This window comes from Neovison vison, chromosome 4, assembly GCF_020171115.1.
Source record: "Neovison vison isolate M4711 chromosome 4, ASM_NN_V1, whole genome shotgun sequence".
Classification (NCBI taxonomy): Eukaryota; Metazoa; Chordata; class Mammalia; order Carnivora; family Mustelidae; genus Neogale; species Neogale vison.
In genome coordinates, this window is record NC_058094.1 from 184,003,277 (window position 1) to 184,017,966 (window position 14,690).

The window sequence follows — 14,690 nt, forward strand, 5'->3', positions numbered from 1 at the left end:
TGTAAAAGGGAAAGGTACCCGTGCAGCGGTATCTAGATGATTCTGGCCCCAGGAAGAATTTTTTCTAAAACTCATCTTTTGTCGCTGGCAAGTAAAATCCTCCGGTTTTCTGCATTGCCATAGTTTCTCTCTTGATATTTACAACCAGAAGGGAAAAAAAGGGATTGAGTGTTGGCAGGAAGGTGGGGTGAAAGAGGAAGTGTTCCCTCATTCAGCTGACTCTCCGTGTTGCCTTTTCATCTTTTTCTAGGCAGAGCACAGCCAGAAGAGCGGCCGCATAGGTGATTTTTTTTTTTAAGACTTTATTTATTTATTTGACAGAGATCACAAGTAGTCAGAGAGAGAGAGGAGGAAGCAGGCTCCCCGCAGAGCAGAGAGCCGGATGCAGGACTCCATACCAGGGTCCTAGAATCATGACCTGAGCTGAAGGCAGAGGCTTTAACCCACTGAGCCACCCAGGCACCCCCGCATAGGTGATTTTTAACAAATGGGTACTTCTTGGTCATCTGAAGCGACTCTTTTACTTACACTGACTTCCAGGATTCTCCCTTGCCTCCTTCCTGGTTTTTCTCCCACCTCACCAGCTCCCCCTCCCCTGCCCGGCACTTACTGTAAGTGTCCCGCATGACTCAGTTCTGAGACTCACCCAGTCTGTGGCTTTAAAGACAGTCAATCAGAATTGATTCCCAAAGGATGTCTTCAGCCCTGACTGCCCACTGAGCTCAGCCCTTCCTATCCCTCCGCCTTCCTGATTTCTCTGTGTCACTAGGCATCTCACATTTAACTTGTCCAAAGCAAAACTCCTGAGTCATCTGCAATACCGGTCTTCTTCATCACAGTGAATAGCAACAGCATTAACTCATTTGATCAGATCAAAAATCCAGTGGTCCTGGATTCCTTGTCTTCTGTGCTCCCGTGGCCGACTCCCGGAGTGTGGCTCGGTCTCCCTCAGTGGATCCCAGCTCTTCCCTCCTTTGCCATGCCTTCTGCTGCCAGCCCTATGCCAGCCATCATCACCACTCACCCCGACTATTGAAAAATCTCTTCACTGTTCCTCAAACTTGAATCTTTACTCTCAGGCAATCCGTTTTCCATACAGCAGTTAATGCAATTTCTTCAGAATAAAAATGAGATGATGTCCGTCCTTTCTTTAGACTTTCCAGTGGCTTCTCTCTGCCTTAAAATAAAACAGAAATGCTGTTTTGACCAGCAAGACCCCTCCATACCTTACCCGGGTTATCTCTTTCCTTTCTACTTCTCTTCCCTGACTGACCTCCTTCCCAGCAGGGAGTACACCAAGTCCTTTCCGGCCTCAGGGCATTGGTCTACCTTGTTCTCTGTGCACACGTTTCCTGGGGTCTACACGCACACCTCCATATTTCATTATTCAGTTTTCAGGTAAAATGTCATCTCTTTGGAGAGGACTTCCCTGAACACCTTATCTCAAAGACTTCACCATACCCACTGTTCCTACTTGGACTTGTACTCTATGAGGTTGTATTAAGAAAGTACCTTGAAAATTATATTTTTCTGCTCATCCCTCCACATTTGAAATAAGTATTGTAGTGCTTAGCCTCAGATCTTGTTTCTCTGCCTTTTTAGAAATGCCTTTCTGTATGTAACTGATTATTGTTGGATTAAATCTCCCATGTCAAAACTGAGTACAAATGGACGACCCCATCTAATCCTCTTTAGTCCTTCTTATCTGGCAAAATCTTGTTTCTCTGCCTTTTTTTAGTGCTTAGCCTCATGGACTACCATGGTCACCTGTACCCCAGCAGCCACCCTCGTGCGTTCCCTCCATTGCCCCTTATAGGTCAATAGCAGTCTGTTTTGTTTTCTGCTGTTTCTCTGAATCTAAATCCTGAGACTGAGCAATATCCTTCCACCAAGATGTTCCCCTCCCACCTTCTGTCCAGGTGTCTCCAGGGACCCCATGACACCTTATGACTTTGTTTTTCCTGGAGTTCTCAGCATAGACAGTGATACGTTTGCCTTTATCAGCTAAAATCTTTTGTGAGATGACTTGAAACTTAAGAACAAGGGGTGTCAGGAAATGCAGAAAGCAATACTAAAAGGAGAGACAAGATGGAAACAAAAGGATCTCAATTTTCCTACGGTTTGTTCAGGTCAAGAGATAGCAGGTGATGCCAAACAGCCTTTGCTAAAATAACAGAAATGTTGACAATTAAAGTGGAGCTGCCCTAGACTAAGTCATGGGGCCTTCTAGGCTCTAAACCATCTCACCTTGCCAAATTGTGCTTCCCTGCCCCCGGGAGCTGCAGGCGGATCTTGGGTAAAGTATACACACGCCCTTCCGTACACAGCGGCATCTCAGGAGTGAGACAGGGAAGGCTCTGGCTTTGACTAGGAGAAGTCAACAAGTAGCACTTGTTTTTGTTTTGTTTTGTTTTTAATCCACACAGAAAAGGCAATTTGCTGGCAATTACAGATTATTTATTTCTGAAAATATCCAGAACTTTAAGGAAGATCGGTATCCCCAAACTCTTAGTCAAAGACGAGAAGCATTAATAATGATCAGTGTCTCTTTATGCTCCACATCTTGGAGGCTTTCCTCTTCTGTCGACACAAAGCTCCTCTGAGTAAATGGATGTAAAATTTCAACAAGTGTCAGGATGAAAGGGGCGTAATGGCCCCTGGCTTAAAGGGTAGTAAGTGACCAAAGAAATGCTGAAGAGTCATCTTTCCTTTTGTCACCGCCATCACTGTTTTCCGTGTTTGCCGCCCTTTATGTCCTATAGCCTTGGTACCTCCTGTCAAAGCATTATTTTCCCATTTAGCACCTACCAAGGTTTTCCTTTCTGACTGTTCCCTGGACTTATGTGTAGTGTCTGTTTTAATCATCGTTCCAGGGCTCTTGTGACAGTATTAATATGACAGAGAGTTGGTCAAACAGGAATTATACAAAGACTATCATTGTAATTCAGACACTTAATTCCTACTTAGCAGTGGAGGCAGCCCTGGATGACTCACAGGTCGTGATCCTCGTTCCCCTTCATCTGTCACTCGAGTTTTTGGGTCTGTGGAGGGACCGGCACTTTCTCTTCTCAAATGGTCATGGTACTTTACAAGGATAAAAATAGAATACTTCTGAAAAACTCCAAAACATCCTTTAGAGAAACAGATGGGTAAAGAACTCTGGAGAAGGATTGCCTGGGTGGCTCAGTGGGCTAAGTAGTAGCCTTCATAAGCCCAGGGCCCTGGGATCAAGCCCCCTTTTAGGGCTGCCTGCTCAGCAGGGAACCTGCTTCTCCCTCTCCCTCAGCCCTTTCCCTCCCCCTCCATTCGTGCTCACATTCTCCTTCTTTCTCTCAAATAAATAAATGAAATGTTAAAAAAAAAAAAACAAAAACAAAACTCTGGAGAAGGCGACAGACCCCATGCAGAATTCTGTAGCATTCTGTAATACACAGAACCAACACTGCTGTTTGTTGTTCAACTAAAGTTCTAGAAGATAACCGAGTTAAGCTAAAGGTGTGGTGTGGTGGGCCTACCCCATTCGCTTGCATTCTTTGGCTACCACTATTATTTCTTTCCCTTTCCCAAAACACCCACCCTGTGGCTGTCACATGAAGAGACTGGGAATATTGCAAAGTAAACATCTGGAAGCATTGATAGTAAACATAGGAGAGAAATGCCTTGCTAAGCTAGCCACAGGTCAGGAAACTCTAATCTTATCAGGGGTCCTGGGACCTTAATTCCACAGACCATTTAAATGGTGTCATGTTACTGCCAATAAGTGTTTTATTTCCATCCATCATAAGCATCCTGTTTTGGAAAAGACACTGTAGCCAATTTTTATAGGCTTAATAATTTTAGGTCAGATTACTAGAACTTTTACCTTAAAAAATAAGACATAAGCAAGATCACAGCTCCCCTGTACCCTGAATTGCGGGGGAAACATACACACATTTAAGTGTGTTTTCTTTTATTTATTAATTTACTTGTAAAATTTCTATGACCACAGGATGACCAGGTAGAATTCAATCTTTGGTCAAGGGTGGTCTGTGGATCACTAGCTTCAAAATCTCTGGGGAGTTTTGCTTAAAAACACACATGCTTTGGCTCCTCCTTGCTGTTACAGTCTTTGAGGTAGCACCTGGAAATCTGCATTTTAATCTGTTCTCCAGAGATTCTCAGGTACAGCAAATCTGAGAACGACTGAGCTAGAAAAAGACCTGGGTTTGCACGTTATCATGCCAGGATCTGGGTCAGCCTTCAAAGCATCGAGATTCAGCTGCCCAAGGCTGCTTTGCTTTACCTGTAAAAGAGCATAGCTTGATATTTCAATACAAAGGCAGCATGCTTTGTTTCTGTGGGGATAGTAAACCTGGGGTCCGTGGTTAAAAGGAGGCTGTATGGTTTTCACAAGCATCTCAAGGAGGCTTGTTACTCAAGAAAGGTTATGTTCCAACACCAGCTGAAAGCGTGCTTTCCAGTCTGGGTGAGGGCTAAGGGAAAGGAATAGGGCACTCGGACTTCCCTGGTGGTACTTGAATCTCTTTCCTTCCCAGTTCTGCTTATGTCAGAGGAATTCTAAAGCTGATGAAGCATGAGAAGGCTCAGATCTCTCATCCCCAAACTTAAAGACCCTTTGGACATCCTAATACTCAGTTTTGGTCTCATAGGAAAGGTGAGAAGAAGGAGAGCAAGTTAATTATCAGTCCTATAGTACTATACTTCTAGAAAGACAGAAACATCTACCAGTGCATATGAAAGTGTCCCTGTGATCCTTCTTTGAAAGTTTAAAGCTAAATTTCAGCATCAGGAAGGATTAACTGCGCCTTTTCTATTTGGGATTCTGGTGCTGGTACAGACACCGCAGTTGCGTCCGGGCCTGAGAGGGACAGTAAAATGTGGAAGTGGGCCTGGAAACCAAAATATTATGTCAGCAGTTTTCTCTTTCATTTATTCTCTCTTATCAAAACCAACTTTTAAACTCAGGGGCTCTGTTAATGAAAACATAGATAATTTCATTTGGAAGGCCCAAGAGCTTCGTGTTTGGGGTTAAAAAAAACTTCTTTTATCCCCTCCAGGCACAAGTGTTGGAGGGCTTGCTCTCTTTGCAGACCCCCTGAATAAATCAGGGCTGGTGAACCTCTCTGCTCAGAAGACGGGGAGGTCAGTTACTAAATACACACAGAGCCATGCAGCAGGAATATCTGGGAAAGAAACAAAACCACAAATACAATTCCTGGCTTTCCACTTTTCTTTTTTTATTTTTAATACCCTTCAAATGTCTCTAAATTCATTCTTACTTTTATAGTTTTTTAAAAATTCATTTAAAGAGGCTTAATCATGAAAACAACTAGGAGACTGTATTGTTCATTGAAAACAACCAGGAGAATGTTTCATCCAAACAACTAAGTCGTCTGTTTCAGAAAATCCTGTTGTGCATCTGCAAAGTATTGGGGGTGAGGGGCAAACATTCAGATTGAAGATACCCCCAATACTTGGAATTTGTAATATGCCAAGGCATATTAAGTCGTTATGTGTGTGACCGTCCCCACTGGCTGCTTTTCTAGCTGTGGATACTCAGGAACATGACACTTGGGTTCCGGGAGGTACCCATTTTCCTCCGTGTGAAGTAAGGAGCCCCACCAGGAAACATGGAGCTTGAAAACCAGTGGTGTGCGGTCACTTGGGGACCCCGGGGTATTAACTTTGCAGTGCAGCTACCAGTTGGGGTCCCTGACGAGATTTCAGGGAGGTGATGGAGGCCAGGTGAGCGGTGAGAGGTGGGCATAGGCCTCTCATCTCCTAACAGGGGGAAGCTCCTGCATGTCTAACCCCTCCACGTTATGCCATACAGCTTCATTCTTCTCTGCTTCTACTCCAGGCCTCCTCCTTGGGAGAATCTGGTTGGGAGCTTGGTGCTAAAAAGACCTACGTTTCCCCTCCTGATTTCCAGGTCCCAGAACACAGCTTCCTTCCGCTCACACAGATTAGCCTGCTCACCAGGAGCGTCTGGGTTGCGGAAGGCGTTAAGGCACGGATGCAGAACAAGGAGGTGATAGCGTCACATCCCTGACCTGGGCATTAGACAACTTTTATTACAACTCTCAGCCTTAGTGTGACATTTAGGCATGCTATTCAATCCCAAGTCAGTTTCTTCATAGTGCCTACTTCATAGTGTTGCTGGGCCCTGAGAGGATGAAAAAAATTAATATCTACAGGACATCTAACACAATGCACGCACTGAATCAGTGCTCAATGAATGTTGGCTAATGATGACTATATATTTATGCATATATTCATATATATGTAAGTTTCCATGTATGTATGTATGCGTGCATGTGTGCATATATGGACATGTGTGGACTCATGAATGTATACGTACATATGTCAGTGAGACATGTATGATAGCTGCAGAACTAGGAAAAATTCTCAGCTTCTATAACTTCTTTTTTTTTTTTTTTTAAAGATTTTTTTAATTTTATTTATTTGAGAGAGAGAGACAGTGAGAGAATGAGCGAGGAGAAGGTCAGAGAGCGAAGCAGACTCCCCATGGAGCTGGGAGCCTGATGTGGGACTCGATCCCGGGACTCCAGGATCACGCCCTGAGCCGGAGGCAGTCGTCCAACCAACTGCGCCACCCAGGCGTCCCTCTTTTTTTTTTTTTTAATGATTTTATTGATTTATTTTGACAGAGAGAGACACAACAAGGGAGGGAACCCAAGCAGGGGGAGTGGGAGAGGGAGAAGCAGGATTGGGATCATGACCAGAGCCAAAGGCAGATGCTTAATGACTGAGCCACCCAGGCGCCCCCAATTTCTACAACTTCTAGCAGAGAGGATAGAGAAGGCCACAGTTTTAATGTTTCACACAATAATTAGAATGAGAGAAAAATAGAACAGCAAGCTAAGTGACATGAAATTGAGAAGGAAGACAGATTGAAGACAGGTGACACTTCCAAGAGAAAGCTCAATCTATTGTAGGCCCCGCTTCTCTTCCCCACAGGCGGCCAGGTAGACTTAGAGTTTCTCCCATATCATTTCACCAGTCTTCCTGGTGCTAATGGAGGACAGAGAGGAGTAAATCTCACCAATCAGGGCCCGGACTGGGAGAGGCAAGTGGGGCCCCTGCAGCTTCCACATCTAAGGAGGGGCTCACTCTCAGGATTACAGAATTACCGACCTGCATTTGCACAGCCCCAAGAGTAAGCACCTCCTTAAATTCTGAACCCTGTGCCCCCGACCTGCTTCACTCTAGAATGGCCTGGTCACCATGCTTTGTCAGAGGGACCAGGAGAATTTGGTAGATTACCAGAGTTATCCACAGAGCCTGTGGCAGAGGCCCATTTCTCTCACTTCATCTGGTGGTCCCCCTCTCCCAGGGGAATTTCTCCTCAACCAGTCCATTTCATCTACAATGCCGTGTCCCAGCTCCACTCAACACCGGAACATGAATTCAGTGTAGTCAGGCAACCCCGGTAGGCTCTGATCCTCTCTATACTTTTACCTACAAATGTTTGAGTGTCCTTCACCAGTTTTTGGAGTGTTCTTCCCAGAGTTCCAACTCTGAGTTGAAGGGACAGCTGGTTAGAACTGACATCACTGCTGCTTTGGGCACAAACATGTCCTGGTGGCAGTCTCCCTTTCCCCAGGACACCTCAACACCCCGACCAATAGGAAAATATGCATTCCCCTGACCTCAAGTCTCAGTTCCCCTGGGTGCTTCATACAGGAAACTGGAGGAAACAGTCTAGTGTCAGCTTGCACTGATAAAAACTTCAGGATGCCTATTCTGGCATCACCATCATGTGGATCCAGGAAAAGGGGAGCAAGGAGGATCGAAGGTCCTTCAAGGAGAAATGGCGCAGTGCACAATGGAGAAGGCCAACCAGAAGATTTCCTAGGATTTTCTTCTTCTTCCAGGTTTCCTAGTTTCCACATCTCAAGGAAGCCACAGAAAAAAAGGCTAAGGATGCAAAAGGAAAGAGGACTTTTGGGAGGAAAAATAGTCAAGGAAGACAGAGCAGCCTATGCTGTCAACACTCCAGCTGCAGTCACATTTCTTGAAGACCTACTGTGTGTGAGTCAGGTGCTTGCTAGGCGCCCGGGTGCTAATGGATGGATGGATAAGCCCATTTCTGCCCTGAAGAAGCTAGACTCATGAGGAAGACAGGCATGGAAATAGGTACCTTCCAGAACTGGCTTACAGTGGAATAGGATCTGGTCCAGGATGGCATGGGAGGCTACAGAAATGGACATCTATCCCAGCATAGTAGTCTTGCAAAGTGTTCATGGAAAAAGTAGTGCCTGAGCTGAGAAATATAATCATTCACTCACTTGTTCATTTATTCAGCAAATATTAACTGGGTGTCAGCTACCTTTCAGATACTGTGAGAAGTTCAAGCAATACAATGACATGTACTTTGGTGTTTGTTTGTTTGTTTTTAATGACACATATATTTTTTAGAGATGGAGAAGTTAGGGCCAAACGGCTCTGAGTAGGCAGAACCAATGATGATATTTTAGGGCCATTCAAAGGGCTCTCATAACCTCCCAATGCCTACCCCGATGCCTCCACCATTAGAAATCCATTCTTTTGTTTGAGCCACTCTTAATATTGCCATTTCAGAACTTTACAAGTAGGCATGGACACAAGAAAGGCCAGCAAGTTGCCTGAGAGCACCTGGAGCTAGGGCTGGGATGTAAGAGCTTAAGTAGGTATGAGACAGAAGTAACCAAGGACTGACCAGTCTCTTTTTCTCCCTGGGAGTGCTGGGAGCTGACTCTAACAGGCTCAACCATCTAAAGCAGCTAATCCTGCTAGTACACACTTAGGATAGCATGCTGCACAGGTTCACCCAGACAGCCCCTTAGCCTCTGTCCACTGTGAAAACACGGGACACCCAAGTTGAAGGGAATGCTGAATGACACCACGTGGGTGTGCCGTGGTCTGTGACCGGAAGGTTCGCTGGAAGCAATTTGCAAAGGAGGCCTTAGAAAACCACCTGGATGGTTATTGTAAATTAAAAAAGGAAGAGATGCCACTTTTTTCTGAATAATTTTTAATACTAGGTTTATGGCCGGGTACATATGATAGTCATTACAGCTTATTTAACGCTGAAATTATCTGGCCCCTCAAACTCCACTGGGACTGAAGGAATCATGGGTCAAATTTTAAAAACAACGTCTGAAAGAAGACGATATGCCTTTCCTTCAGGAGAATAAATTCAAACCCTTGTAAGAGGAGAAAAAAAAAAAAAGATCCACTCTCTCTAGGAAGGATCGCTATCATTTCTTCTCTTTGCTGTGTGGGTTTCCATGTGTTTGAGCTCAGAAATTCACCCAGGCACACAGAGTTTACTTTAGCTGGCCCTTGCGCCCTTCAGTCCTGCCATCCAAGTGGTGTCTTTTCTAGTGGGTTGTTTTGGAGATGGTCCAAACGCATTCTGAACTCTGAGCTCAAATCGCGGAGGCTTTCGCTTCTCCGGAGCCGAACATTTCATCAGGAGCTGGGAGTCTGGGAGTGAGTTACACGGAACAGCTGTGCGGTACCCACCACCCTCTCCCCAAGGATGACACGTTCTGAAAGGAGGGTGTTGCAAGCATTCCTGAGCAAGCCAGCTAATCTGGAGGCCTAGCCTGCTGGCCGAGAGCTACTTTTAAGAAGGCTCCCACTGGAATTACAGCATCTCACAAGTCCTATCTGCAAAGCCCCCGTTCTTCAGAAGAGCAGCTAGGACATGGAAGGGGCCGGGGGCTGGGAGGGAGGGAGGCAGTGTGGGGAGTCAATGAGAGGGCCAGATGGGTGAAAAAGGAAGCTCTGGAGTCCGGGGGTGAGGGGGTGGGGGGAATTTCCTTTTGGGAACAGGATATTCTCTATCATTAGCTGCTCACAGGAAGGAAAATGGGAAAGCAGGGTTTCTTTTCAAGTGGGGAGAAACCCAGCAGCCAGTGAAAACGCCTGATTTGGAATGGCAGGGAAGGGTACTTCTGTTTGGACCGGCAAGTGCAAATGTAAATACTCAGACCCCTTTGAACTCTGAAATTGTTTCCAACTCAGGCCAGCACTCCAAAGAAGTTTTATTGGAATGTCTGTGTGTCCTGCCCATTGTTGCTGTAGTGCAGCATCATCTGGTACATCTTGGCGTCTGCCTGGGTTCTAGAAACTCTGAACCCAGTGGCCATGCCACTCACTGATCAGAGCCGCACTCACCACCTTGGAACCTCTTGGCCCCTTCCTTCTTTTGGCCAGAGCAAAGATGCTGTTGTGCCTCGTGAGAAGTCTGTGCCTGGCTTTGGCCAAAGCTGCCATCCCCTTTGTTCCTGAGACAGGAACGCTCCTTTTACATCATCTTTACCTACAGTACAGGGTCCATTTTACCGACTCCACTGAAAAAAAAAAAAAAAAGGAGGGCAGGGACCCACTTTCTAGCCCCTGAACCTTGTCCCTGTGACTTAGTTTAAGAAAAATCACAGAGAGATCATTTTCCCATTGAGGTTACAGGAAGATGTCAATTTGGAAACCTTCTACCACATATCCATTTTGAGATGCCCAAAATAATAATATAAAGAAAACAGTGAACTAGGAAAGCTAAGGCAAGGAGGGGAGCGGGTGGCAGTTTTGGCGGGGGGGGGGGGTGGGGAGGTAGGGGGGTGGCAGGAGTTGTAGGGAGCAGAAGGGGCAAAGGGAAAGTCCTTAGCTTTATATTAACCAACACTGTCAGTGGCTCTTCAAAAAGGGAGAGAGTAGTTTATATAAAATCTTGTCAACCTACCTCGAAGTGGAAGGGCCTGTAGGAGTGATTGAAGAGTTTGTTTTATTTATTCTCTGCATCAGAAGAAAAATCAATAGCTGCTTGGCGAGTCAGACGTAAATGAGTTATACAGGCCACTGACATGGTGGACCAGACTTTATAACAACCACATTTGCCGCTGTCAGGCCACGGGCTTCCGTGGCGCCAGCTGTAATTACGGCTGATCACCTTTAATTCGGAGCTGCCTGCCTTGATAAAGGTGTCACTGCAGAAACTGTGGCATCAGCGTCAATTGGGGATGTCACGCTCCAGGCAGACTGCTGAAGAAAGCTCTTCCCCACCCCACCCCCCCACCCCCAGGTCAGGCAGACGCTGGGAGCAGACCTTGCTTTTTAGCTCCATATTCCCTGAAGCTGTGATTTAAATTCCAAGGGACTCAGATTAACAGCCCTGTCCCCAGCAGCAGAGATCTCCATAAACTAGGAGATTGGGGAGTGGGGGAGTGGGGATCCTCTCTGCTGGGCTACAGGAGGAGAGGAGACTGATGTGGGAATAGTGCCTCTTGGTTCCTAGGGCACAGAAGTGACGAGGGGCAATAGTTGGGTAAAAGCTATGATTATTTTTGAAAACAAAACAAAACCTTGCAACCCCACGCCTTTCTTCTGCTTTTGTGGTATTTTTTTAAAAAATTCTAGTCAACTTCCCATTTTTTTGAAAATCGCTTTTTTTTTTCTTTTTTAAGGAGGCATTTAACGATGAGGGGAAGATTAAGGGAAGGGAAGGGAAGGTAGGGTTAAAAAGCAGTGCTAACAGAGCAGCAAGTGTCTGGACTGTTCTAGGTTAAGTCTGAGCAGAAGTGTGAAGTGAGGGGTAGAATCTGCAGTTAAAAGGGTTTCGGGGCTGTTGGCGAAGGGATGATGTTTGACTCCCCTACAACCCCCCCATTTCCACCTCAGGCTGGTATTCCTCACTCTGTAATTAAAGAAGAGACACACATACTGTTTGTTCTCCCCGTATCCTTTTAAACTCACAGACAGCCCCACCTGCCCTGCCCCCCCCTCCTCAAGCCCACCCTCAGCAGGTAGAGGAATGAACAGCTTGTCATTCATCTTGAGGAGGGACAGGTTTTAATTCCCTCTTCGTGGACAGCTCACCTGAGAGTGGAGTGCTAATCTCAGAAAGTCAAGCTTTGTGTTTGGAGACTGGGGGCCCTTTTCCCTTCCGCCCATTACGGAGTGACCAACACAGGGCCAGAGGGGGGGCGAAGCCACTGTGATTGCCCGGTTCTTGATGGCTTCAGACGCAGGCGCGTGTTTGGCCCCGAAGTGAGTTTGCCCTTGCTGACAGGGAGGTCAGATGCGAGAAATCTCTGGAGGGCTGGTGGTTGGCATCCAGCAATAGAAAATCCCATCCAGCTCCAGGAAAAAAAAAAAAAAAAAAGAGCTTTGAGCAATGGAAACCCCGTCACCTGGTTCTGAAGAAAAGCCCGGGCTGGGGACCTGTCTCGGTTGTTCAAGTCCCATCCTGCCAACCTGACTGGTCACCCTTCTGGGTCTTCACCTCTCCTGGTGTCTCCCTTCCTATTTCTGAACGCAGGGACTCTATTTTTTTTTTTTTTAACCAGCATATTAAAAAAAAAAAAAATCGGAACCAGTGGACCCCTGCCCACAGAAGCCCCCCAGTCCCTCTCTGAGTCCGAGGCAGCTGTTGGGCCATCCCCAGGCGGCACTGTTTCCCCCTCTGTTTACTCGTTTCTAAGGGCAATTGCACCACGAAGGCTCCCCGAGTCTGGAACTCGGCCTGAGGCTGTTTTGGTTACATTGAAGTTTTTGCTTCAGTTCTGCCAGATTTAAATGGTGACTTCACCAGCACTGAGCTAAAAAGGAGAAGGGGGAGGAGGGCGAGCCCAGGAGAAAGAGCGAGCAAGTGAGCGAGCCGGAGGGAGAGAGCCAGAGCTAGGCGCAAGAGAAGGGCCAGCGCATTACATCATCCCTTGGCCTGGAATCAAGTGGGAAGGATATGACTCACTCAGGCTAGTTAAGCTTTGGCTCAAATTCTACACACACTCATTCCAGAGCTCTCATGTTCTGCACCTCAGGAGGGAATTCAGCCTCAGTGATGTCCATGAGGTTTGTTTTTAATTTTATTTTCTTTTTTTCTGATTTTATAGAATTTTTTTTTTTTTTGCCCCTACTGCCTTCTTCTCTCCAGTCTTCGTCCTCCTCCTCCTCTTCTTTTTCTTTCCCTTCTCCCCTTTCTGCCCGTCTTTGTTTCTCCTCTTCTTCCTTCTCCTCATTCCCCAGCCCCTCCGCTCCTCTTCTGGTCCCGAAGAGGCATTTCTTTTCACTTTGATAAGAGTTTTTTGTGCTAGCACCGCGACCTGAATGAGTTGAACCGAGGCCGGGGTTGGGCAAAAACAAAACAAAACAAAAACAAAAACAAGAAAACCCCAGAGCAAGCCAGAGCACGACAGGAGCAAAGAGGCCACAAATAAAAAGCGAAGCGAGAAAGAGCAAACTCCGGAGAAGTTTCTTTGCTGCGGTGTCGCTCCTAATCGGAGGAGACAGGGAGAGAGTTAAAATGCAGGAACCAATCGCCTGAATGGTGATGTCATGCTAGAACCGCAGGGTAGTTAAGTAATGTGAGAGCAAGGGGGTCAGGGTTGCAAAGCATTTACCTGCTCTCAAGGGGTTTTCAGTTTATTATCAATTGCAGTGACTGTAACTGGCTTCAGCCTGCATTCTCTAATTATTCACAGACGCCCCCTTTTTTTTATCTTTTATTATTTAAAAGTAAAACTATATTATGGTATTTTTAAAAAAACATGATATTATCACAGCTGTGTATTATTTTCCAGCAGGATTCTCTCTCCCTCTCTCTCTTTCTTTCTTAAATGGCTCAGAACGGTTGTCTTTTCATAGAAGGTCGGAGCGAAGTGAAGTGACGGTGGGAGCGGCGGGGTGGGGGGGTGGCTTTCTGAGTGTAACTGGCAAATTGCGAATGCCTGGAGAAAGATCTGGTGTGGCGTGCTGGGTGCGAAGAGGTGTGCAATGGCGTTTGTCACTGAGACTAGACTGTGGACTCATACAGCCCGTGTATGACGAGCCTCCAAAGCAGCCGCTTTGCCTCTTATTTTGGCCAGTGTTAACGGTGACTGTGCATTTGCTTGAGAATTGTAACTTTCTGTTGTTTCGTGGGATAATTTAATCCAGTGCTATCTTTGGGACTTCTGTGTTCCTGAATTAATTTGAAGACGATATGCTGGGGTAGTGGGGGAGATGGTGAACACTTCCTGACTGATTTGTCTAGAAACAGCTATTTAATGTTGGCAAGTCAGAAATCAATGCTAAATAAATGGGGGGGGGGCAAAGGATGGTGTTCTTTATGCTTTAAGGATCTAGTGTCCCCAGAGAGAGAGAGAGATTGGTATTTTGAAAATTGCACCACGTTTCTGTGTGTTTCACAGAAGGTACTTAGTGCTGTGATGCACTGCTCAGGCTGTGAACTTGCTGAAACCAGCCAGCACCATTAGATAGTTACAGAATGCAGCCCCCTGCAGCTTGAGACCCGGCCCTGTGAGAGCCGTCCTGAGTCCAGGCTACTCCAGAACTTCTCTTGCTCTTGTAGTTGTGATCACCATACAGTGAGAGGCATCATGAGGCATGGGGCACATACCAGGAAGGTGTTTATGTTTCTTTCCTTAATGCATGCCTTGGTTATAATTAATCATGATTTTTTATGGATTTCCCTCTCTCCTCTCTCCCCCCCCCAACCCCCCACTCTCCTTTTTGGGGCAGAGATGGAAGGGGTAGGGGAAGCGGGGAAGCAGAGGTAATTTTTGGAAGAAACAGCGTGGTGTGATAGAGGTCAAGAGGCCTGAGTGCAAATCCTGATGACCTTGAGCAAATCAATTAAAGCATCTGGGCTTCATTTTAAAATGAGGGAGCAGACAAGGTGGGCC

The 14,690-nt window shown here is 46.2% G+C and overlaps 1 protein-coding gene across 4 annotated transcripts in view; it reads left to right on the top strand.

The window, feature by feature from the left end:
• The window catches only part of CREB5 (cAMP responsive element binding protein 5), a 401,460-nt gene that overhangs the window by 263,147 nt on the left and 123,623 nt on the right, over positions 1-14,690 (top strand). Inside the window, exon 1 of one of the 4 annotated variants that reach the window (XM_044246294.1) lies at positions 12,617-12,858. The exons of the other annotated variants lie outside the window; for them this stretch is intronic. Coding sequence (XP_044102229.1) covers positions 12,812-12,858 — 47 coding nt within the window. The 5' untranslated portion in view covers positions 12,617-12,811. Of the gene's footprint in view, positions 1-12,616; positions 12,859-14,690 lie in introns of those variants that run through there. 4 annotated transcript variants of the gene reach the window in all.